Source organism: Carassius auratus, chromosome 36 (assembly GCF_003368295.1).
Source record: "Carassius auratus strain Wakin chromosome 36, ASM336829v1, whole genome shotgun sequence".
NCBI classification, from domain to species: domain Eukaryota; kingdom Metazoa; phylum Chordata; class Actinopteri; order Cypriniformes; family Cyprinidae; genus Carassius; species Carassius auratus.
The window spans coordinates 14,191,166-14,218,756 of NC_039278.1; the positions used below are offsets into that span (position 1 = coordinate 14,191,166).

At 35.6% G+C, this 27,591-nt stretch overlaps 1 protein-coding gene across 9 annotated transcripts in view; it reads right to left on the reverse strand.

Moving 5' to 3' along the window:
- LOC113055353 (inositol 1,4,5-trisphosphate receptor type 1) overlaps nt 1–27,591 on the reverse strand; it is a 116,460-nt gene that overhangs the window by 21,976 nt on the left and 66,893 nt on the right. For 5 of the 9 annotated variants that reach the window (XM_026221600.1, XM_026221604.1, XM_026221603.1 and 2 more), the window contains 10 exons: nt 27,223–27,410; nt 10,972–11,155; nt 10,603–10,853; nt 9,774–9,974; nt 8,518–8,628; nt 8,336–8,431; nt 8,082–8,216; nt 6,581–6,688; nt 5,563–5,794; nt 3,156–3,278 (listed from right to left, as the gene is read on the reverse strand). In XM_026221600.1, the coding sequence (XP_026077385.1) occupies nt 3,156–3,278; nt 5,563–5,794; nt 6,581–6,688; nt 8,082–8,216; nt 8,336–8,431; nt 8,518–8,628; nt 9,774–9,974; nt 10,603–10,853; nt 10,972–11,155; nt 27,223–27,410 (1,629 nt within the window). The remainder of the gene's footprint in view (nt 1–3,155; nt 3,279–5,562; nt 5,795–6,580; nt 6,689–8,081; nt 8,217–8,335; nt 8,432–8,517; nt 8,629–9,773; nt 9,975–10,602; nt 10,854–10,971; nt 11,156–27,222; nt 27,411–27,591) is intronic. The other 4 variants (XM_026221608.1, XM_026221607.1, XM_026221605.1 and 1 more) reach the window with 1 other exon arrangement.

Below are 27,591 nucleotides of genomic sequence, written 5' to 3' on the forward strand. Positions count from 1 at the left end.
GAATCGAGGACGTCAAAGCCTCGGCTCCATTCATTTCCACAAACGTACACACACACATACACAAACAGACTACAGTGAAAATCTAGGATTCAAGATCCAATTTAAACCTGGAAATCAAGTTTTAGGCTTTTGAGTATGTTAAACAAAGAAACAAGATTAAACGAAGGAGAAATATTTCAGGTTTCTAGGTCACTAATCAAGTAAAACACCTATTACGTGACATTTCCAATGAAGCACTAGATCATCTTAGAATCGCTTATCAATATATTCTGGAGAAACTATTATCAGGCTTTGATCGTGTCAGCTTAAACGCCACTGTCATTAAAGCAAAAGTGGAACATAGTTCACAATAGTTTTTTTTTTTTCACTCAAAATATAATTTGTGAAGAACTGGTTTTACAGAAGATACTGTATTAAATAACGTATTAAAATGTATACCAGTGATATTAAATACTATTAATATATAGTGTTAATATTAAATAATCAAAATCATAATAATAATAGTAATATGTACTTCTGAAGCTCTCATCATGTTTGAATGGCTTCATTCTGTCAGGAGGCGTGGGAGGGGAAGGAACACACCCCTGTGCCACTCTTACACACATTCTGGAATTCTGCAGGGCATCTCATTTGACCTTTACGAATACTGTACAGGGAACTACTGAACTCTGCAAAAGGCCTTTTATAATCAGCTTGAGAGGCTTTAAACAAACTTCTAAAAATGATCAAAAATCGATTTCGAAGTGCCAACAATGAAATTGATAAGGTGTGAAACAGACAATAAGAACTGACAAAATATAATATACAATGAGGCAGGATTATGGGCTGCTGAGAATTTACTCTAAATTCAAGAATTTTAAAATTAGACTGTATAAATTGGAATTATGCTCATAACAACGTAATGGTTGCTTTTTGTGCATCATTTTGTGCTTTTCGTTGCTGAGGTGTTTTTCCTGTTCACACACTGTACTCCCAAAAGGAGCATAGTTTGGGTGTTGTTTTTTTTTCTCCTCGCTTCCCTAATGTTATGCTGTATTTCTTCCTCAAGTCTTCCTGTCCTGTCTACCCCCTTGTCATAATGAATGTTTGGACAGGTTGATGGCTAATTTCGCCGGTACTTGTGACTAGTGACAATGAAGGGCTACTACTACTACTACTAAGTAATTATAATAATAGTAATAATAGTAATAATAACAAATAATATTATAAATAAATTATAAATAAACGTGAAATGATAATAAACCAACTTAAATATTTTATATATATATATATATATAAAGGTTGAGTTGATCATATGAAAATGAAAAAAAAAAGTTTCTGTTATAAACTTGTGGCCTTGACTTAAGTACATGCAACAGTAAAATCTTTGAAAGAAGACCAGACAGTCAAAGAGCATGTGCTGTGCAGAAGAAGATGAACTTATGAACTACTTCTATAACTCTTTGTTAAATATCAAACAGCCTATTATAAACATTTGGTCAGTTTACTGATCGTTTTACAGTCATGTTTATTGCATAGACAATATTTCAAATTCACCTTTGACATGTCCTTTATCAGCTTTTATTGGTTTGCATTTAGAATCGTGACCTATATTGAATCTGTACCAGAGCTGTAGTCCAGTGGGTTTTTGGCTCCCAGAGGAGCCCTTTGTTTTAGAGACTAAAAGAGATTTCAACTAAAAGCCCAAACGCTCATGTGCACTTGAGAAAGGGAAAGGCCCAAAACAAAGGATCCCTCGGAGCCTGACCCCAGACAGAACAATGCAGAGTTTATGCCAGTCACGATGTGGCACTTATGTCAGTCACAATGACTGGACAATCAATACTCAACACAACATAAAAGAAAGAGCGAAAGAAACACAGAGAGGCCTAAGACACATTACACATACCTAGTTACGCCATCGGTTACATTTGAAAGTAGGATGATATTGATCACAAACACAGGCAGCTTGTGCTTAAGCTGTGATGTAAGAATGAAGTAACTGCCAGGGTTTTGTCTTTATCTGGGTCTCTGTTTCAGGGTCAAATCTCAGCTGACATAAACAGGTGTTGTATTGCTTCGACATGTATACAAACACACACTTTTGATCAGAAAGAGCAGGGAGGAGATATAGACACAGACTATGAGATTAGGGCAATAGTGTGCGTGTGAGCGCTGGAGTCAGGTGACCTGTTATGTAAGTGATCAATAAACAGGTTATGCAGCAAAGCAATGTCAATAATTATGACACCCCATAAAGAACACACATGCTTTTGGATCAGAAATGCTTTCAGATGTGTCTGAAGGTAGATGTGTGTCTGTATTTTTGTTTTCTCACAATTTTCCTTTTTTATATTCTTGATTAAATGCTTGATTGAATTTGTGAAAATAAATAGCAGGGCTAAAAATGTTAACTATATAAACTACAAGAGAACTGAATGCTAATGAGGTAAGTGAAGGACATCATATCACTCAGAATGAATCAATGATATAAGATGTGTCATGACAGAAGTTAGGCCAGCAGCATTTTTGTTGGAGCTCTGTTATGTAGGCCAAATTATGTCTTTCGGGGGCTATGTGTGCTGAAAGTAGGTCAGTGAAGTGTCAAGTTCCAGCATCTGTTGCTGACTGCACTCTCCATGAAAACAGCAGTCTGTATTCTAACAAAGTTGTGACTGGTATTCTAACAATTACAGAGCACTTAAGCACCTTTTCAATTAGGAATATTTGGCATTGGATGGCTAGAGCATGTTTAGATCAGAGATTTGAAAAATATAAACATCAGTGGCGGTTGGTGGAAAACTTTCTACTGTAAGTAGGGCATCACATCCAACAATTTTACCATATATCCCAATATGATTTATCCCAGTATAACAAAAAGGAAAGTATTAAGACATGATATATATGATATATATGATAGATAGATAGATAGATAGATAGATAGATAGATAGATAGATAGATAGTACAATTATTATTATAGTACAATATATTATAAAAATACTTATATTACAAGACTTCCGAAATTATATTTATACTTAAAATTATATTTATTTTTTTTCTTTTATAATATTATGTTTTTATGTGTTTATTTTTATAAACATTATATGAAAAGAAATACAAATTACATTTGTACAGAATTTCATGGCAAACAGTAAAAAAAAAACTTGTGTCTCACCTCCACGCACTCCTTCCAGTGGATAGAAGAATGCTACCAACAGGTTCATGAGGACGGCGAGATTAAAGGAGATGTTGCTCCAAAAGGACATGTTACGGGAACACCAGTACAGGATGGGCTGAGCTGGAGGAGGCAGCAAGTAAAACACAAAAATTCAATTCCAAAAGTTAAAGGAACATGTACACTAACACAGCATAATTTGCACCTTTGCAGAGTGTTTATTTGGATGCCATCACAAAACAAAAAGGGTCCAATACTAAAGCCCTGATGCACACCATGTCAGAGCTCCACATACATGGTTCTGTCACAAATATAAACAGACAGATTTTATTTGGAATGCTACCAACAGGTTCATGAGGACGGCGAGATTAAAGGAGATGTTGCTAATATTCAAACAAGCACCAAAGCCTTTGGCCAAGTGTGTGACTTCTGTTCCACTCAGGGAAACAATCTTGTGAATTTGGACCAGGATCACCTGGTTGCCTGAACAATGGATGATGGCAGTGTTTGAAATTAGTAAAAAAAAGTAATTATTTTTGCAATTTTGTTTGGTTTCGGGATTAAGTCAGAAATTACACATTGCGCCTTTGAAACTGCCTGTTTTCCTATACGGAAAAATTTATTCAATGTGGTTTGAAGAAAGAAAATAATCTTACATAATACGACATAGCCTGCTGGGGAAAAATAATGGATGATGTCACTAACATGTTCCAAGCAGCACTGCTCAGCTTTTATTACTTCCAAGTTGAATTTTTTTTTTTTTTGGTGATTGATTGCATTATGTCATTCTACAGCCTTCTACTAAACAACACAAGGACATTTGTATGTTAGTTTCTATGGCAATCTCAAGGACTAATTCTAATTGATCTCAAGCTCAAATGTGCATGCACATTTCCAGTTACATCCAATCAGGGCAACATCCAATGCTCTACTTTGTAACTTCTAGAATTCCTTTCAAAATATAATTTTGTTTTGGTTAAACAATGTTATTCCAAATAAAACACATACTGGATTAACACAGAAGCTGTTTGATCAGTTGTGCAGTTTTATAGAGCAATTTCACCAACCGCAGCTAAAACTGAAATAATAAAACATAGAAATAATACCAAAGAGTTCAAAGGGTTTCTTAGCAGGGCCAAACCATATACGAAAGCTTGCTGACCTCAACCGCCACCTTTGTTTTGACCCATGATTCTTTGAGAAGTCTGGCTGGAGGATATAGTTTATGTGCTATGGCTATTTTGATAGGGGTTTTTTGTCTGAAAAGAGGAACTGGAGGAGGGGACTTTCACACACAGGCCGCCACTCTCATGACTTGGGGTTGCGGCAATGGAACATTGCTTTTACTTTGATTCAGTCTGATAAAAGCCTTCACATGTCAGTCACATAGGTGCATTACTAACTAACACAGAGTTCACACCTTCCTTTTTATTAGCAGCTCATGACCAAAAGACTCAAAGATACAAACAAGAACCGTGGCCAAATGTCCCATGCAAAAAAACAAAAATGAAAATAAAAAAAGGACTGTCGCAAAGCCCTTCATCTGTCAATCTGCTTTTTGACATGGTTCAGATCCTTATCTTGCAGGTTTTATCTTGTTATTGCGGTTCACCTCATGCTCTTCCTGTCTGAGAACTCTTATCCTTTTCCAAATAACCCATTTTCTACCATCATTGCCTCACCTTTTTAAATGTTTTCCACAGAAGCCGAATTTCGAAATGCAACAGTTTAATATAACAATAAAAACTGCACAGGTATTGGGTAATTGAATCAGTTACTTGTACCTCTGATAATTATTTTTATTTTATTTTATATATATTCTAGTACTTTGACATCCCAATTCAGCGTGGCCATTATCCCAATCTCGATCTTTGATCAGTTTCTGGTTCAAGCAGTTTTTAAAATCAGCAGGTTTTAAGGGCTGGTGCGGAGCCAGTTGGAAATGGTTCCAAATTGGTCACCAACACCCGGTTGGTGGAAAATGGGTTTTAGAGTTTCTTGCTTCCCATAATCTGTTTATTTGATCCCTTGTTCATCTTATTTCTGTAATCAGCTTTTGTGATGTAAGCCACCATGTGTTTTTGTTTGGGATCCATTTACACTTCTCCCTGACCCTGATCTTCATTCTTTCTTTCCCAATCCTTCAAGCACACATACAACTAAAATCTTAAGCAAGCCTAAACAATTTTAAGTTACAGGTTTTATCTTGTCTATCTTATGTAAGTTAACATTTACACCCCCTCCCCACTGCCCTGGCTTGAGGGATCAGGGTGAGGCATGCATCCCCGCACCCAAAAGTGGTGCACACTGCATGAAAAGAGCCCTGATGGGTCCCTGGAGGCTGAGGGAGTGGAGAGGGCGTGTAAAGCAGCTTACTAGGTTGTAGAGGAAGGGAGTGCGCACGCACAAGGCACGGAGTTTGCGTTACCAGTGGCCTCTTGAGTACCTCGCAGCTTCTTCTGCCAGTTCATCTCATTGAAGAGGTCTTCGGAGCGTAAGAAGAAGTCATTGATCTTGCTGCCCTGTTCGTCACGCTCCGTGGTGTAATAGACACGGAGTTTGGACTCCTGGGTCAGAAATTCGCAAATGTTGGGGACGGGAAAAACTATTTGCTCCATTGTGCGATCCAGGCGGATGATCTGTAAGAGAAAAACAGATGTTGCAAGCAGTCTGGATTGGCTATAGCGGTGGTTAAACTTACAAACAGAGTTGCTGTTTTGGCCTTTTCTTGTCACCTCTTATAGTACAATCACATTACAGCAAATTTTCGAAGGTTAAGAAAGGTCCACTATCCAATGTCAAAAAGTCATTATCAAACCAAGCAGCTTTCTGTTGATCTACGTGGTGAATTTATGTAAAAAAAGTAAACGAGAGAAATGTGTAAAAATTATGTTAATTTTTTTTGCCATTACGCGAAACTCCCGATTGCGTAGATGCTTTGAAATGGGATTTTGCCTGCAATATTTTTTGCAAAGCAATGGTAAATGTAACCATACTTTAAGGGACAGAGCTATTTATTTAAGATAAAAACAACATATAGCAATTAAAATTGTATACGTATGAACAAATCTTGCCGTACTATGACTTCTTTTTTTTCTGTTGCAATGCTAATGCTAACATGTAATTGCTAAGGTTTTCTGAGGATTTTTAGTATGTTCTGGGTAAAAAAATATCTATGACATTCTGGTTGCTCCAACACAATTTTATGGTATTTAATAAAAAAAAAAATTGTTCACCAGGTGAAAATTGTAAATCTAATCACTTTGAAAAAAAAAATGCTTTATGTCCATAGCATAAATGTCAGTTTTTTTTTCTTTTTTTTTCTTTTACAAATTAGCAATATTAATAGTGATGATTGTGTACTCAAGTCAGAGAAACTATGGATGCTGTATGAATAATGGCCAACATAGATGGACACCACTGACCTCGATTTGTGCTGTGTGTTTGGCGTAGAACTCTAAAGCTTCATCACCCTCCCCATACGTCCCTCCTGGCTTCAGCATGGCCTGGAGTTCCTTGTTGTGTCTGGCTAACTGCGGGTGCATGTGGAAAAAGGGATGAGGCTGAGCTTCTGTGCTTTCATTGAGACAGTGTATAGATGTTGTAATGACCTGTCTGGCCTTGCTGTTTTGCTCATAACACACTTTACCATCAGTGAAAAAGCCAACACCTGTCTGAGAAATGCTTGCTTAAAAAAAAAAAAAAAAAAAAAAAAAAGAGCGCAAACCTGAACTCATACCTGCGAAATACATAGGTTACTGTAAAATAATAACATACCTAATCTATGAATGTTTCGGAATATGATGTCAAATGTGCGGTACTGTTCACATAAAAGGTTTCCTTCCTTAATCCTATAATAAACCTTTGTAATCATTACACCCATACCTTGAGCAAACATCATGAAACATTTTACCAATCTAAAACTTTAGATGATGATAAATAACAGTGTCACAACTGCAACACAAAAGTCTGATGCTTTGAAACTTTAGAAGCATGCAATGGTGCATTTTTATTTTTACATTCTTACTTTACTTTGACGGTAACAAAGCTCAGTATATGATGTCATTCGGGTAGCTATAAACATGCAGATTATTTAACTTTTAACTTGCTCTGGGATATTTTCTTCAAACTGTTGGCCCTTCCTTTAGAGTCGTTTATCTGGATGAGAAAAATTACTGTAGAAGAAGACAGTTCTTCTACAAAAAGAATTATGCTGCTGGCCTAAATGCAAAAGGAATCTGACCAATGCTTAAACATATGGAAATTAAACAAAAAATAAATAGACTTTGACAGCCACTTTACATCTATTGAATTGTATTTTTCTGTATTTTTTCATATTCAATAAGGTCAAGTGCAAAAATAACTGCGTTGATGCCTTTTCAGTGCTAAGTCTTTAGTAAATCCTGACAGTATTTGTTTAACACGCTGGCGCTGGCGCTAGCGCAAGCTGTTAGTAAACCTGGCCCTTGATCTCCTTTTCCAATAAACAGCCATTCAGAATTTTCATAATGGCCCAATTACGATAACAACAGGGGTCAAAGCCCAGTAGTGAACCAATAAACTCAGTTAAAAAACACAGTCAGTACAGCCACCACAGATGGACTGAGCTTTTCAGCCTCAACCTGCAAAAGCATATTTATCTATTATTTGCGTAAAACTAAATCAAAGGGGCCTGTCTAATATACTTTTTGTTCCCTGGTCTTTTCATTCACCAACTCCTGATGCCAAACAGTGCAATTTGGAAGGCCGGTGGAAAAGCTGCACCACTCCCAACATGGTTATTATATAATTGACCCTCAAACGATGACCCAGATAATTACGTGAATAGGCAGAATATCTATACTAAAGCACACAGGCGAGGGGAAGACGTGATATAATCCAGACATATGACACACTGAACTCGCAGTGAAAGTGAAAGTGCATCACCTGATGGGCCAGGATGTAGATGTTGTGACCCACATTTCGTGGAGAAGCAGCGTGCTCTTCCTCACCATGCTCATCATCATCGTTGTGCTCTACCTCAATTTCTCCTTGCATGTAGGCCTTTTTGATCACTTCCACCTGTACGCCAACCAATCATTTAAATAATGACAGTAGATGGTTTGTCACCAAATGCAAAACAGAAAATCTGCCCACTGCCACAAGAGAAAGATGTGTTTTCAATGCAAAGTGCCATTCACCAGTTCTTTAGGCCTCATGTTATACAGGATTCGCTCCGCGTTCTCACTGTCGTGGCGGCTTTCCATGATGGCAAGTAGCAGTTTTGAAGCGTTATTCTGCAACAAAGAGACGATTGACATCAGTTATTTTGGAATAAAGTGAAAAGTACATATCCCATAATGCTGTGGAAGTGTTCTCACACCTTAAGCTCCAGGACCAAGTCCATCCTCTTCTTTCCGAGAGGGTTGATGTCATTGAGAATGAGAGCGATGATGATGTCAATGCCATTACATTCATGTGTGGCAATACAATTCTGAAGGGAAAAGATGTTAAATATAAACTACCAATCTAAAGTTTGAATTTGGTAAGACTTTTTTTTTTTTGACTATTTTAATCCCCCAAAAAAGGTGTAAAATATTATAACAATTAAAAATATCTTTTTTTTAAATAAATTAATTTATTAATGTAAATTATTCCGGTGATACAAAGCCGAATTTTATCATTTTCCACAGAATTTCTCTGAAATAGAAAAATAGAAGATCTATTTTTAAAATAATGCAAAAGACTTTACTGTCACTTTAAGTCAATTTAATGCATCTTTCTTTCTTTCTTTCTTTCTTATATATATATATATATATATATATATATATATATATATATATATATATATATATATATATATATATATACACACACATACACACATACCCAAAACTTTTCAATTGTGTTCTATATTAAGAATATAATTTTTTGAAGTGAAAATAAGCTACAGATTTGAGCATTAGAAGGCTAAACAATTTAAACAAATGTCGTCCAAATTTTTTTTTAAATAAATCATAAATGTTTAATATGTAAATAAACCTGCAATTAAGCAATTATGGCCCTGGAACAGATTGCTTCAGTGAGAGACTAATCATCTTATCATTACAGGACAAAAGCACATTGTCATCATACAAGTACAATACATTTCCTCGTAGAAAAGTTGGACAATGATGATATTCATGATATTCAGCCCCATTATGAATGTCCTAGGAAAAGTTGCATAATGCCCAGCCCGAAACACAAAGAAACATTTTGCCATCATTTTGAGAAGACAATAGAGGATATATAGTGTATGTGCATCTAAGGCTGCATAATGTCAAAGTAAAAGTTCAATCAACAATTAAAATTCTGCCATCATTTACCCTCCTTGGTGTTTTGAGTGAATGAGACAAGAAGTGATTTACAAATGACATCTAATTCACAAAAGAACGATTGAATGATTACAGACTGTTCAGAGAGGCCTTTCCCAAAATCATCACAAGCCTAAGTAGACTTTGAATCCAGTGCTCACTTATTCCTAAAATAATATTATGATTATTTTATGGTGAGAGTAAATGACAACTGAATTTTCATTCTTGGATGAACTATTTCTTTAGAGTTTGCAATAGAAAGAGGGTGTGGATGTGTCAGGTCCACCTGGTTTTCATGGCAAGGGCCCTGGCAGTACTCGGTCAGGCTCTCCACAGTCTGGTTTATGAGAGCGACGTTTTTCTCATTAATATAAAGCCCCAGCAGCCCCAGACCTCCTGTAGTGCTGCCACATATACAATCCAGGAACTGCAGTGTCTCACACACAACGTTGTAGTTGTTTTTGTTGTTCTGACAGCGAAGGAAGTTCTAGAACACAAGGAAGAAAAAACAGGAAATGAGGGACATGCTTTTGTATTTATAAGTCATATTAGAGCGAAAAAGAAGCAGAGTCGATATAGAACTCTTAGTATGATTTGGAATAGGATTTAGATTCAATCAAGAATCATAATTCTTTGGAACAAAAAGGGGTTTCAGATTTCTTTCATATGTATTTTTTTCGTCAAGGACTTTGAGAATGTCAGATCCAAGAGATTAAATTGTAAAAACATGTTTATGATGTAACCATCCGCCTTTTCAGCTAACAAGGTTTATGAACCTTTGACTGCTCCATCCTTTCTGCGATCCACTTTTCCCAATTTAACCAGTCACTGATGGATGAAATTAAGCACCTTGCTACAGTTTATTTTCCTCAAATAACCCTTTTCACTGAGAAAAACACCACCTTAGGGAAATAAAACGGCTTGCAAATAACATTTAATGTTGAGTTGAATGAATATGATCTACTGAATGAATATGAACATAGTTCCTTAGGGAAATTACCATGTAACTACAATAATTTGATAGCCTACTTTTTTTTAGTTAGCAACATTTGGGAAACTTAGTTAGCGCTATCAATGCTAAGTTTCTCACTCTATTCTCTAGTACAGCAGCTGACCTGCAGTTCACGGTTGTGGTTCTCACAAAGGAGCTGCAGAAGGCGCAGGATTGGCTGCATGATGGTTATGATCACGCTCATCTCATTGTCATCCTGGTTCTTCTCTCCTGTGCTGCTCGGCCCCTCCGCCACATTCAGATGCTCATCTACATCAGCCTCCCTTCGGTAAGTGGTGAAGGCTTTCTTAGTGGCAGTAGAAGCTTCAATAAGTTGCTCTCGCACTTCCTCGGTTACTACCGCAACCTCCTTGACTGAAAATAGGGAGGGTTATATATGTTTAGTACGAGGTTACATCCTGGTATAACTATACACATTATAATCACATGTAGTGGTATGTGTAGTTTTTGGTCAGGTGTGCTGAGCCCTGACCTTTCTTGCGTGTTTGGGTGTTCTTCTCGTTGGTGTCCTCATCTTTGCGCTTGCTGCCCAGATCGCTGGTGTTCACCGTCACAGTTGCCTTTATCTCTTGCTGGGCCAGCTTCATCCGCTCATAAAACACTTTAAAGAACTTCTCTGACTTACTGTCGCCTGTCAGACGGCAGAAAAATGACCGCTGGAGGAATAGGTAGAGGGAAAAAGAAAAAGAAAAAAAAAAGAGTTAGCATACTGTAAATTAATAGAAAAGAGAGGATGGGAGAGACTGTAACTTTTTTTCTCTATCTCTGACCTTCAGAATGAAATGGAACTCAGAACATAAATGAATCCAGTAGTTTGAATAGTTTGGTGTTAGCATGTCATCTAAACACAAATCACACAAATCCAAGTAAAACCAATACCATTCTTTTCCAGAACTAAATAAAATATGTATTTAAAATGAATAAAGAATTGTATTTTTATATCTAAAAATATTATATGTGTATAATTAGTCATTATGTAAATGTATGAATAATTTATGCAATGTATCTAGTTGTTAAATTTATATCAGTAAAATATATATCTATATCAAGTATGTGTACAATTTATTTTATTATTTATATTAGTTTTCATCAAATATATATTTAGTGTATTTCATATAGATAGATAGATAGATAGATAGATAGATAGATAGTTATATTGCAATCATTTCAGATTCAAACTCCCATATTTACAACACCAAGACAGTATTTTTTAATATTTGTTTAATGGCATTTTTAATGACATCTACTGATGTCTCTATAAGAAAATTGTATTCCTACTATTTAAGCATTGACTATAGTCAATCAATATTACAGCATAATTGAGAGCTATAAATTGTAACATTTATTAGAGTAAACAAAAAAACAACAACTTAATTTAAGTGAACTTTACAACAATCTTCAAATAAACCCATTTTAATAAATGCCATTTTTTGTTACCTGTGCCCTTCAGCCTGTAGGCAATCTACATAAATTTTATAAAGTTATCAGACACTACATTTTAAATTAAATATAGATGAATCCTTAAAGCTACAAAAAAAGTGATTGATTTCCTTTCTTTTTTGATTGACAAACATCACAGCAGCTAGTTTTTATACTGCTTTAAGAGCTGCTGCTGAACATGAAGCATCGTATTTTCTCACAACTCTTTACCTTTTCTGACCCTCTTCAGGTCTTAATGTACTAATGAGCTGATGAGTTGAATCAAGTGTCTTAGATAAGGGAGACTGGAACAGCTTTGAAAACCACTGCATTATATAGACGTTCTTAAATTTGACTCATATAACAAATACTTACATGCATGCTCAGTTTTAAGGCAGCTTTAATCACCTTTTTGGTAACTTCATGACACAATTACAACACTGCATGCTTGTAGTTTCTTTTACGCTTTAATATTAAATTATATAGGCTTCAGTGTGTCTCGACGCATTTGTGAGTTCAACTGAAGAGCATGTGCTATAAGCACAGTAGAACTGCTGACAAGAGAGGAAAAATAATTTTTACTGACATACGGTCTGACAACATCTCATCTGACCGCAGTTCACTGTTGTTCTACTGAAGCTCCGTCTTCACCTGGACCTTTTCCACACTCGTTTGACTATCACCTGTCGCTGAGGTGATGTTGGAGTGTGCGTCTGAAAAGACTCCCATTTGATTTGATCATAAAGACGTTCTGTGTCTAACTAAACAATTCTTTCAAGAAAACAAAGAGACAACAGAAGCAGCAGTTGTGAGTGGAGTGGCCAACCCAAGCTTCGGTCCGGTGTTAATTGTATTAAATATTTTAAATTAAAGGGGGGGTGAAATGCTATTTCATGCATACTGAGTTTTTTACACTGTTAAAGAGTTGGATTCCCATGCTAAACATGGACAAAGTTTCAAAAATTAAGTTGTACGTTTGAAGGAGTATTTTTGTTCCCAAAATACTCCTTCCGGTTTGTCACAAGTTTCGGAAAGTTTTTTTCGAGTATGGGTCTGTGTGACGTTAGATGGAGGGGAATTTCCTTATATGGGTCTTGAGGGCACTCCTGCCGGAAGAGCGCGCGCTCCCGTATAGCGAGGCAGAGCACAGACATTTCACTGATCAGAGCGATTCACTGATCAGAGCAAGAGCGTCGCGAAAAGTCACAAAAGAAGTGTGTTTTTGGTTGCCAGGGCAAGACAACCCTGCACAGATTACCAAAAAAAAAAACAGCATTAAGGGACCAGTGGATGGAGTTTATTTTTACAGAGCATCAACGGAGTTGTGCAAGTGTTTTTGTTTGTTCCCTGCATTTTGAAGATGCTTGTTTTACAAACAAGGCCCAGTTTGACGACGGATTTGCGTATCGTTTATTTCTTAAGGATGATGCAATCCCAACGAAAAAGGGTCACTATCGTGTGTTGGAACCGCATGCGGTGAGTAAAACTGCTTCAAATTTCTCTGCCTCCTTGTTAGTGCGTCCCCTCCCATGCCGGAGAGCCGGGTTCGAGCCCCGCTCGGAGCGAGTAGTGGCTTCTGCTGCTGCTCTCGTTCAGTTTCAGCCTCGGGATCTGATTCTGGATCTTAAATAAACGGCTGAATTTGACTATAAGCCATGGTTTGTTTTGGATGATGGTTTTTCCCTCACGGTAATGTCAGTTTCCACATGCTCTCAACGCAAAAGCCTATTCGCGCTCGTGATTCTTTAGCTCCGCCCACACGTCACGCCTCCAGCCGGTCGTGTTTTTCCGGGAAAAATCGGTACAGACTATCTTTCTCTTATGAATATAATAAAACTAAAGACTTTTTGGAGTTATGAAGGATGCAGTACTACTCTATAGGTACTCAAGATTAACAGGATATTGAGTGAAAACGATCATTTCACCCCCCCCCTTTAATATAGCGAACAAATTAATCGCATGCATTAACACATACATTTTGACAGCACTAATATAATTATTAATATTACTCTATTTTATTTCTTTATTATATATATTTAATTTCTGTTATATATATATATATATATATATATATATATATATATATATATATATTTTAATTTCTGAAAAATATTAAGTGTGTGTGTTCATACATAATTTTTTTTATTAATAATGATAATAATTATATTTATAATTTTTATTAATTGATAAAACATTTATAAATTATATACAAACATACATATTGTCTACAGACAATATATAACTAAACAAATATATAACTTTAAATAAATAATATACAATAAATATTTGTATATTACATTTTTTATTATATATATATATATATATATATATATATATATATATATATATATATATATATATAATTAAAATTATTATTTTTACATATTTAAATTATTTAGTATTTTACATTTCAGTTGTATACTTATATACTATATATAATCTTATATTTCAAATAGTCAGGGGAAAATTGATTCCCATTATACATTTTCATCTGCATGTACCACTCCTATGCCAGCGCATAAGGAGTTAAGTCAGCAGCCATGCTCCTCAGCAGAGTTCTCATGTCCCTCCCTCCCCTCCACCCTGTTTACTGCCAGCCAGACTCACACCACTGCGGTTACATAAGCCTCTCTGAGCGGCCGACACACACACACACTCACAGCAATTACCACGGAAATAACCTGGAGTGCCTCCCTCAGCTCACCTGATTTTACACCATCTGTCTCCACACCGTCCCAAGCCCTGCAAGGTCTGGCACAGTCGACACATTTGCACAAACAAGCACATAATTCACACGGTTTGTGTTCATTCAAAAGGTTTGATTTTCTGCTGAACACAAAAATGAGGTGCTGAACTGCAATTTAATAATACATCATCCCAATTTAAATATTCAAGGAAAACTTTCAGCTTCCTTCTATGAATAAAAGTATCCCACTGGTTATGTAGTGTTTTTCTCTGGTATATCCTGTCCTACTTTTTTTTCTTTTTCTTACGTAAGTCAGTAATCAGCTGAGTGGTGGAGGGGATAGCAGCTCATGCACGCTCGCACAGGACGGCAGGGGAAAAAGGAGGGGAGAGGAAAATCCTGCCCTACTTTTCTCAAGCCAAACAGGCACGGAGTGGGTGTGTGATGCGCGGCACAAGGAGGGAGGGTGAGGAGTGCAAGTTATCTGCCGAATTCTGGGGCAGTTTTGAAATCCTGTTACATAACCAGCCTTCTTTCCAGGTTAACAGTGAACGCAGCCATTCAGGCCTCTATCAAACAACAGTGAGCGAATGAGAAACGCAACACACCCATGACACATTTACACAAAGGAGACATACTTCAAAAATGATTCATCTGCCCCAGCACATCCAGAAAACCTCAGGACGTCGTCGAACAAGGTGCATTTGAAAAAACAAACACAAAAAACACAAACTATTTCTTTCTGTGAATGACCTCTTTGTTAAAAGCTGCTCACTGAAGTTAATTGAAGGCAGTCCTGACACAGAGCCAGATTAAAATGCTAAGCAAATCAACAGGTTATGTAAGACCTGGAGCAGAGGAGAAGTGGAGTTTGGAGCATTACGGCATTCAAATGTGCAAGTCTCATGACTGCTCTTATAAACAAGCCACATCAGATGCGTCGCTGCACTTAACATGTCAACACATGATTGCCATATGACGTACAGGCAGGAAAGCAGCGGAAAGATTGGGAAAATAATCATGGAAAGTGTTTTCCAGGTGTTAGAAAAGAGTCTTCGAGGTTTTTCAGACTAATGACCCCCTAGTGGATAAAAAGATTGAACAGGGACCCCTGTAACATATTGTATAAAACTGAATGTTTCATTTTAAGCCTGGTTTATACAATAATTAATAATTCATGTTTGTTTGAGTTCTTTGTGATGCTTACATTGCAAAGCCATTATTATTAGCCATTATTATTAACATTTAGCTGAACTTGAACTTCTTAGCCTCAGCTGAAGTCACCTTAAAATATATTATAGCTATACTTTTAGTTTAAAAGTAAAAATATATATATATATATATATATATATATATATATATATATATATATATATATATATATATATAAAATTAACAATGTAATTGATCATTTATAAATGTTTAAGTAAAATATAAAAGCAAATAAATGTATTAAAAAGTAAAACAATGTAAAATATATATAAAAAAGGTAATAAAAATAAATGCAGAAAAATTAATGAATAAATAAACAAATAAATAATTAAATACAAATTTTAAAAAATAAATAAATGTATAAATAATAATAATTTAAACATACATAATATATTTGAAAAATAAAAAATAAAAATAAATGCAAAAAATAAAAACATTTGTAGAAACAAATGAATAAATAAACAAATAAAAATTAAATAGTACATAATATAAATAGTATTACAAATAGTAAATAATATAATTTAGAATTTATGCATGATTGAAAATATAAAATAGATCTTAAAATATAAAATATAAAAAAAACAATACATATATAATCAATAATAATTTAAATAATATATATAATATAACTGAAATTAAATTAATCAACTATTGCAGTCTCTTCTGAATATTAAAAAATATTGGTACTCAATCCCATCCCTATAACATGGAGTGTTGTGAATCTTATGTTATTTGCACAGCTGGAAGCGATATAAGAGTTTCTAATGTTGTACAAGCCACATGCGATCAGCTCGGCGCTCTAACAGACAGGCTTGACTTCTGCCTGACCTTTATGTGCCGTATGACGAAAGTGCACATGAGGCTTCATAATGCATGTGAGCAATGAAGAAGAGGCTGTATCATGAACTGGTGACTTACAAGACAAACTCCTACATGAAAATGTTCATTTATAATGTCGCAAAAGATTTCTAATGCAAATAAATAGTTTTTCAACATCTGATGTTTCTTGAGCAGCAAATCATCAAAGGGTCACGTGACATTGAAGACTGAAGTAATGATGCCGAAATTTCAGTTTTACATCACAGGAATAAATTACATTATCATACGCCTCAAACTCATCATATCTTCTACAAGCCTGTCAGATTGTTATATATGAAGTCTATCCAGACAAGGTGACCAGTCACGGCCTGACAGGAAGTAGATGCTGCATGGGCAGGTTAATGTGGGCAGCCGCAGTTCCCTAATAGCAGCATCAAAAGGTCAAGCAGCTACTGCTTCCCCCCTTCTGTCCTCTTCTCGTCTATCCGAGCTTTTGGCATCAACAAGAGGATGTTATGCAAGATCTATTTATAAGCGCAAGCTCAATCGGTGCTGTCGTCGTGCCCACCCGCCCTGGTAACCACGGGAACGGCTCGCTCGGCAGCGGCTGGGGATGCGGAGAGATGTTGATGTACCGCTACACAGCACGTCCTTCACACTTCAACGGCAGTTTCACAACAGCAGCTGAAGGAAAGTTTGCAATACGACACGCATATAGACACATCCACTCAAGGATTTTAAGTGCACTTACTAAATCCATTAGAGAGCACTAAAATGCCACATGAGGAAGACCATGATAATAAGAGATGGAGAGGGGGTTAACCTTATAAAGCCTACTGTATTATATTTGCTATGCAAATTTCTAAGGCCTCTAAAGTATCAATATGATCAGAAGTGAATCTACATGCCTTCTGTCGTCTGATTGATACCTTATACTTGCCTTTCGGTATGATTCTAAAAACATCCACCTTCAAGTGGTTTATGTTGCAAAGTTTTTATGATTTTTGCAAAATAAAGATAATAATAACTTTTATAACGTTTTTAATATTTCAAGATGAACATTTACTGGACTGAGGGGGATTAGGTTTACTTAAAATTATCCATGCATAATTTATTTTAAAAAATCGGGTTAAAATGTAAGTATCAAATATACACATGATTTACATACACAATCAAACAATCCCAAATCAAAACTACAGAGACTTGATGATAAAACTAAGCATCTAAATATTATATTACCAAGACATTATTGGAAGATTTAGAGTGACAACTGATATTTTTTTGATCATTTATTTTGTATTTTTTCTACATACTATTTTAATACATTATCTTGTAGTAAATTTTTCTGATTTATTTTAATTTATATAATTTCTATTCCGACAGATTTAATTTTATATATAAAAAAAAAATTATTATATATATTTAGCCTTTTAATAAATTAATCCTTAAAAAAAAAATCAGGCTTTACGGGGTTAAATAAGCTGGATGTAAATACAGCCGAGGTCGGCTTTAAACACACTCTCACATGCCTTGAGTGCTAGAGTAATAGCACCCACACCTGCTGTTCTTCATTACGCTCGTGTGCATCTGCTCGTGTCTTGAGGGGCTGTTTGGAGCTTACGGTAACCAAGAGGGCCGTGGGCAAAAACAGAGATGTTTACACATCTAACTTCAAGTGCACAGAACATCTACAAGGACAACACCAACTGTGACAAAGGTCGAAAAAGTATGTAAATATTTATAGGTCATAATAGACAAACACACTTCCCCCTCACACACACACACACATTGGGTTTGTTATATAGGTCAAAAGCTAATGTTTAACCGAGGTGCGTGCACTTATGTGGCAGGCGACAGGTGCGAGGTGTGACTTGAAACCTCGGGAGGAGTCCTCCAGTTTGTGTCCCACTACACCTGACGCCATTTTTCCAACATTACATAACAGGCCTGACTACAGCAAGAGCCAAGGTTTGAGTTCAAAAAAGCAATATTGTCATTAATCTGCCTCTCCTCTCTTTTAAACATCAATGATGATGTTCAAAATGCAGCCATGAGTCAGAACCTGAGCAGATGATGAACTGCAATAAAAAAAAAAAAAAAAATCTTTGGTTCTTGTGACCTTTGGATCTCAATCTGAGGGCCAATTTCTAAGGCTCAAGGATGGAGACCCATCTTTCCTCTCCCGAGAGCTGGTAACACATTTCTATTTATACTTTTCTCAGGAAATCGCCGAGCCATACGTGCGCACGTCTGCACATGGCACATCTCCTGCATTCAAATGAATGAGTCATGTTCTCGTTTTTAAAACAGTCGAAGAGGCAGCATACTGTATGTCAAAGCCAAATAAGAATGCTTCAAGAGATAGTTCACATACATACATACATATATATATATATATATATATATATATATATATATATATATATATATATATATATATATATATATATATATATATATAAAATTGTTATTTTTTTATTAGTTAGAATTTTTATTTTCGTTTTTATAAAAGTTTTTACTAGCCACATTTTTGTTGTTGTGAATATACTCCCATATCATATACCAGCCATTCTCGACCTGACTTCCACTTTTCGTTGAAAAGTCTTTTGTTTTTCTTTGTCTCTTCTTCCTTTTTGGTTTCATCGTCAGGTTTTCTCTTGTGTGTTGTCTGCTCACCGGGTTTTGTTAAACATTTTATATGTCGCCACATAGCTCCACCGGCGTCCACTGACGTAGTTCATATATAGTCGGACGCAACTGTCAAATTGTGCGTCCTGTGACTACGCATCTGCGCACGGAAGTTATCAGTCTAAATGTTCTGCAAAATCAGTCAACGGTGAAAATCAAGAGTAGATTTAATTTAAAGTCAAACAGTTTAACACTGATATTGGACATAAACGAACTAGTTAAATATAAAGTATTCAAAACAGGTAAGTTCATATATTTGGAGTAAGTTGAATTGAACTGATGCATCAGTAATACAGCGCTCGGGACCACGCGCCTCATGACGAAACTGACGCACCACCACAGAAACAAGAAAGAGATGCATTCTAAAATAACTGTGGCATAACACTCAGTTAGTGAGGGCTTGATTAAAATATGGCACAAATATAGACCGTTCAGATTACTTGTTAAAACGCAATATAATACCTTATATCTGCAGACACTGTACGTCTGTTTATGGATGGAGACTTCACCAGCTACATGCGCTAATCCTCATTTGCTCCCACGGTGTGTGTGTGTGTGAAATGCGGTGCTGAAGTGAAATAGCTGGGCAGTTTGATAGCTGAATTATAATAGGCTGCCTCATAACCTGCGGGTCGGGTAATAAAATTGTATTTTATTTGCGGGACAGGCTGGGGAGGGCCAAATAATTTAATAAAAGCGGGACCCGCGGGTTGGAAAACCCTACCCGCACATCACTAGTGTGCATAAATACTCATGGGAGTTGTAGTTTCAAATGCCTTTTAAAAACACTACAATTATTCAAACCACGCCCGCACCCAACGGTCTGTCAATGCGTTAATGCTTGATTAATTAAAAAAATCCTTAACACTTTAAAATAATGTTTCACAATTAACGCAAAATTACTGAAGCATAATTTATATTCTAAACCTTTTACTTGATTTCACTTCTCTATTTGCATATTGCACTTCTATCATTTTTAGCCACTAAACCCCCAGAAAAATTTTCAATCCAATGATCCAGTAAGCAAAAGCATTCAAACGGTCCCTCCAAAACAGCGCTAATATAAAACCCACACTTTTGGCGCTGTGTAATACAGACTGAAATTAAATGTCACTGCTGTATGATACACAAACCGTGTCTTCCCGGCTGAGTACAGCAAACCAGCTTCTCTCTAGTAAAGTGTTGATGGCTGGGGATTGCAACTCCACTTGTCTACTGTACTACACACTATGAATTCTGAAAATGTGTTACCTTAATGGGTATACTAAATTAACTTGTATGAGAAAAATGGTATGTGCTTAATTTCATGTCGATTAATCACACAAAAAGAGATAGACAGATCTCTGTCCTCTGCAACCAGATTATCATATCACTCTGTGGTTTTTCTGCTAGCATAATAATAAAATAATAACAATAATTTCAACTAATGAACGTCATTGTTTTTGCACAAAGAAAAAAATTAATTTGACCCATGCAATTCACTGAAAACATATCCCATAATAATCTATGACTTAACAAATCAAACCCTAATGGCAAATTCATGGTGGCCTTGTGTTTGTTTTCCACTCCCTTGCGCAATCTTTGACATGCTGCATTAAAACAGGTTGATTATTAATGAGCATCTATTTATAAATGGACTTTGGCTCTGTGAGTATATATATGATCTTCTAGAATGTTTGATGTGAGTGTTTTACATCGTTCTGTCACAGAGGAATGCATACACTGATGTCATAGCGGGAGATTGTGTGTGCTTGCTGCCCACTTGCTGTAGAGCGTGTGGGCGATGGCTTCCGTCACAGGTCATCCTGAACTCGGCTGTTCTCACACACTCTGCTTTTGCACTGTACTCTCGCTGTCTCTCGCTCCTTCCCACTCCTGCTTGAGTATTACTCAACACAGATGAGGTCCCGTCTGCCCTTCCGACTTCTGTCTGGCCTGGAGGTTTTACAGTATAGAGTATAGAACACAGGCCTGTATCGAACTGAGCGCCAATGGATTCATAATTCAGGATGATTATTTCCATGCTCCCTAATTATGTCTATTCAGTTCATTGTGGGCCGCTTCAAGTATGTGAAATTGGATCTCATGTATCCTGTGACCTCATCGTTTTTCAATGGCAGCCTTTGGAATAGCAATGATCAACGCAGACTCTAGGCCTAGTCATGCCCAATGCAATTTCTGCAAATCAAACAATTCCTAAAGGAATATAATTCTAATGTTTAATTTCATTTAAAAATTGCATTTAAATTTAATTGTTTGCTGGTGCAAAGTTAGGCACGACAATACAGGTGTTAAAGGTGATCGCCATTAGAATTGTTGACGTCAATGATGCATATATAAACATCATACAGCAATGAATTTCTATAAATATATATTTCTTGTTTTGTGAATTATATAAAAAAACATTTATAAAGCAGTGTTGTACATTAACAAAAAGATTAAATATCATATAAAATGAAATGAAATATTATTTACATTTTAAATTTAAATAAACACCAGAGGCATCTAATTTACTTGTATGAAGGTAAAGCTACATTTCCAGCATTTTTATCATACTGCTTAATATTTTCGTGGAAAATGAATTTGCTCTAACAATGTCAATGTCTTTTCTTTCTCTATTGATTGATTTAATTAATACTTTCTGATATATAAGTATACAGTTCTTATTTGAACAGCAGTTTATATGATAACACTTAAATTATCTAACACTAGTTAATATATTAACTAACATCAATGAAGAATGAACAATGCATTAATTACAGTATTTATTAATCTTTGTTAACGTTAATGAAAATACAGTCATTCATTGTTAATGTTAATTCACAGTGCACAACTTTAATTTTAATAATGAATTATTAAATGTTGAGATTAACATGAACTAAGATTAATAAATGCTGTCAAAGTATAGTTCATGCTTAGATCATGTTAACTAAAATAGTTAACTAATGAACCTTATTGTCAAGCGTTACCGTTTATATTGATAAATGTATAAATTATACTGAACGAAAACAAACTGTAATATCTTTTTGACAGCCTCTCAGTTCTTTCCATCACAACATTTAACATATCACCATAACAAATAAGTGAAAAAAAACACAATCACAGCCTTTTTTTTTTTTTTTTTTTTTTTTTTAACTACTGAAACAAACAGAAAGGGCTAAATGGAGCAAGATGAACCTCATTGCCCAGGTCAGTTTGTCCAGAGCGACTAAATTTAGTGCCACTGATTGGCATTGCCCATGCAAAAGCAGCCTCGCACATTATTCTTGTTTGGGAAAGTCCCTTGTTCTTACTGTGTTGTAGTAGCCAGTCCATATTAGGCATGCGGTACAGCCATGAGCAAGTGTACACACTTATACAAATACACATTTCCTCACAGATCTGGACGTTGGGGATGCTAGACAGCATGTGGTCTGCCCTGTCCCACTTCTCTTTGTGTTCACCAACAAACTTCCCCGTACTCTCTGCCTGCTTCGCTCGCTCTGCCCTCAACTTTTGCATAATCTATCTGCTTCCCTATTATTCAGTCCATTACCTCTCCCTCTCTCTCCTCAGCTTCCATCCCTCTTTATCCCTTTCCCTGGTAACAGCATGTGTTATCCTGACGAATACCCCAGAATACTTTTGTAAACAAACAAATTGCGGAGGGCAGTTGTTGTGCAGCTTTCAAACAAATACCTCTCTTTGCATGAACTAGGCCATATTACGCAAGTCAAAGTAATGCGATTAATCTTCTGATATGTTTCAGATTCACTCAGCGCCACAAAAAACCACTTGTATGGCTCTAATGAGGAGTTTTAAAGCTGATATCTTCTTTTCATGAGAATAGTCTTGCAGAATTAAGCCACATATCAACCAGCCTAATCATCCATCAATCAGGATTGAAAAATCCTGTGCCAAAATATGTCACGTAACAGTAACCAAAGAACTTACATTAGCAAGAGCATCCTTGCTTAAAATTACTTCTTGATCGGCAAGCACATTCTTTGCATAATACGTCAAACCAAATCCACAAACCCAGGGTTCGCTGTTGGACCCGTTTCACTTCTGCATCCATAGCAGGCCACTCAGTACAGTCATCCAATCACACGGCTCCATTTATCAATGTCATGCTGATGATGCTGCGCTTACTGACTTAATTAACCTTTAAAGACCCTTGAGATCAGATCTAGCAAACCTCCAAGGATTTGCCAAGTCCATGTTCTAACCAAAATGCTTTAGGGAAAATAAGCATCTCCAAAGCACAATCTGAACTCACAATTTTTTTTATATTAGAAATCTCCTGAAAACATGTCTGGGTTACATCTGACCTCAAAAGAGAAATTAGAAGTTACAATAATATTCCCCATATTTGAGCAACAATTTTTTTTATTGTGAAATTATTTTAATTTCATTACAATTTTACTTTAAGTGTGTTAATTTATTTTTTATTTGAATTATTTGAATTAGAATTATTTAAATGATGACAAAATATAAAATATATAAAAAACTTTATATAGGATAAAATAAAATGTACAACATAATGTAATATAATGTAATAAATAAATAAATAAATAACCTAAAGCAGGCTTTTTTTTATTTAATTTGATTCTGGGTATAATTTTGGCCTAGAGATGTTGTATAATGAAGTGCATCTGGAGTTTGAGCATTTCCTGAGAAAGGTGTAGCAGAGGACAGAACAATAAATCCTCTTAAAAGAAGCTGATTTACAATGAGTAAACTCAGTAATTCCCCTGTTAACACAACAGAATGTTACCCTGCTCACACATAAACATTTAAAGTGCAGACTACCCCCAGTTCTCTCTTTCTTTCATGTGGTTTCTTCACATCCTTCAAAAGACACCCAAATGACTTTGCAAACTGGCTGCAAATGTGTCATGCAGGTTATCCACAAAACCCTTTTAGTGCTGCAAGTATGCTTACCCAATCTAACCCAATGCACTGAGGTTAATGCTGACAAGCGCAACAGGCTTGCAACATGTTATCGCGAATTAAAGAATCAGCGGGTAAATCTCATATACTGTGTCAAGAATGTGTCATGTGACCTTATTTCAATGACTTCAAATTTGTAGTTTTTCTAATTGTACTCTAATTGTAATTACAAAATGTTAATTACAAAAACAAAAAGTTTGGTGTACTCTGGAAAAATCAACAGTGATTGATCAGCCTTTATTTATGTATTGTAGATGTTATTACTAGGCGAAGCAAAATTTGCTGAAATACAGGCTACAGTAAGAGCGCACAGTTGTCCATCAGATGCACATTTCCTAGTCTGTTCTGGGTTTGTTTGCGATAGAGGCTAAAATTTAATAAAATCGTATTATATTATATAATTCAAATTATCTTCTTTTGTGTTCTGCAGAAAAAATAAACTCATACAGGTTTGAAACAATTGGAAGGTGAGGAAATGATGACAGAATTTGAATTTTTTAGGTGACTGGTCCCTTTAAATATTTTGTTTTAAACAACAAAATTATGCACTTAATGCATTTTTGTAAGCAATTTTAAAATAGTCCTCAAAACAGGTATACTTTTCTTGCAAAATAATTATTTGACTTATTTTGATTTCGAGGTGAAATATGACCCAAGCATCTTCTTGACAGTTTTATGCTCACCCCATCAACCTTTATAAGGTAAACAAAGGTGGCACGTTGTAGTGAGAACAGAGCTCTGCTTCCTCGATTATGGGACATTTCATTTCATTATGGACACTTATCTCTGTGTTTCCTGTATGTGTCCTTCTCAATCACTTTCCTCTCTTTTTTCTCTCTCTCAATCAGAAAAGAACACAGTGACCCATTTAGCACAGACACCGAACTGTCAAGAGTGTTTTCTGCATTATTCACCACGGGCTTATGTAATCTAGTCATGTGAGCGCCTCTACGTGTTCCTGCTGGGAAGCCGGAGTATCATCTATGCTAATAACAGAGCTGATTATGCAACGCCCCTATTAACAAAAGCACCCACGCAAAACGCATGCGTGAGCACAGGAACCAGCTCTGCCAGTCCGGAATATCAAACTGCTCTACAATCAGAACAGCCATCCCTTCGTTGACATTGACTATCTCCATTGCCAGACATCACCCTTCTCGCCCATGCGCAACCATGCATTGAGCCTAGCAATTTGCCAGGTTGCCATAGCAACCACATTGCTCCCACAAAACCCCTGGCTGGGTGTCTGCAGACAGTGACGTGTGGCCCTGCTCTGAACTGGACTGACTCCAGTTGATGATCCAAGTGCTCGCTTTGCCTTACTGTCACTGAACAGCACACTATCACTACTAATACTGCAGTATACAGCATTACAATGCACTTTTTCTGTATGTATGAAATATACAGATTACTACTTTTACAAAAATATTTTGAAGATTTTTAACTAAAAATAAAATTTAAATTAAATTTTTATTTCATTTTAGGTAGTTCACAAAACAACATTTCTAATTTTAATTTAATGTAACTTGATGTACTGAAATAACTTAAAACTGAAATTAACTATACAGACTTTTTTTATTACAAAAAATTACAAAATATGTTTTTTTTTATACTGAATTACTGAAACAAAAATTACTAAACCTACTAACGTAATACTATTAAATAACTAACTTGAATTAAAACTAAAATGGAAAATACAAAAATTACAATTAAATAAATTTCTAAATATAAAAACTAACATAGTATCTCAATAATAATTATCTTTACCAGAATGCAATGTGTTAAATGTGAACTTCTATTTTCAGTGATGAAAATATTGCAAATAAACATGCACTGCAACGTGAAACGTGCATTTGCTGCTTTGAAATGTATGTATTGTCAAATAAACTTGAACTGAATTGAAAGATTATACAAGACAAATATTTTTTGGTTCTAAAACTTTTTCCTGTCTAATTATTTGATCAAAACAAAACAAAACAAAACAAAAATTAAAACTACCCATTTTTGTTTCCAATGATATATATACAGTAGCCACCAATGAATTACACATGCAGCTTCATGAGGTCATGTGACAAGAATATTAAGGGAATGTAATACTATAGTACACTAGTGTACTTACTAATAATGCCTACTTTAGCAAATTTAACCTACTATAAATATATATTAATTAAAACGAAAGTTATTATTCTTGAAAATAGCCTCTTTGCGTTCCTTCAGTTCCTCTCTCATTGTGTCATTGTGTGGTGTTTTTGTTTTCTTCAGTTTATCCACTGACTCCACAGTGACCCGAGCTATCTGTCCCGACTGCAAAGGCCTTATTGGTGTTTTCTTAACTAAGTTCAATGCATGCTCTCCTTCCCTCTTCCTGTTTTGCACCAAGGGAGGATACCCTGCATTTCAAAGGAAAGGACAAGCTTTCCTATGCAGATATGAGATATGCAAAAACCCCACCTAGCATCAAAACACCAATTCAGATAAAGGTTCTGGATATGATTTAGTTTACATGATCACTCTGTTCTGGCTCAGCTGACACAAGTGCCACATCACAAGACACCATCATTGTTTACTAGAGTATCTGAATTCACTGTGGCTTTGCACATGACGTGAGAGTATTAAAAGCAGAAGAGAGGCTCAACTCAAGGCATAAAAACAACCTCTCAAAAACATAAAATAAACTAATATATATATATATATATATATATATATATATATATATATATATATATATATATACACACACACACACACACACACACACACACACACATATATATATATACACACACACACACATATACTAATAAAAATTATTTTAGATATTATAATTGTAGATCAAAAGTAGAATATAAAATAAAAAAATATTATAGTATTAATAACATAATATTAGAATAATAAGCTAAACAACTTTTTGTAATGTGTAAAACAGGAGTAACTCAAATGAAAGTAAGAAGTGAGAGCTCATTTCACCTGTATGACGGGGTTTCCTCCCTCCAGCAGAGCGATGGCCAGCAGGATGCTTTCCTGGAAGATTCGGTCACTTGTGGCGTTCATGATGAGGTCAATGACCAGGTCAGACGCACCCTCTCTATCCAGATGACACTGCACTTCTGCCAGGCTCATCTCTCCTCGACTGCCCGCTGAACCCCCTCCACCTCCTGGAAATAAAGAAATATTCAATATTTATATGTGTGTGTGTGTATGTATATATATATATATATATATATATATATATATATATATATATATATATATATATATATATATATATATATATATATGACATTAAATGCATTTAATGTAATGCTGTTCTTTTTAACTTTCTAATCATCAAAGAAT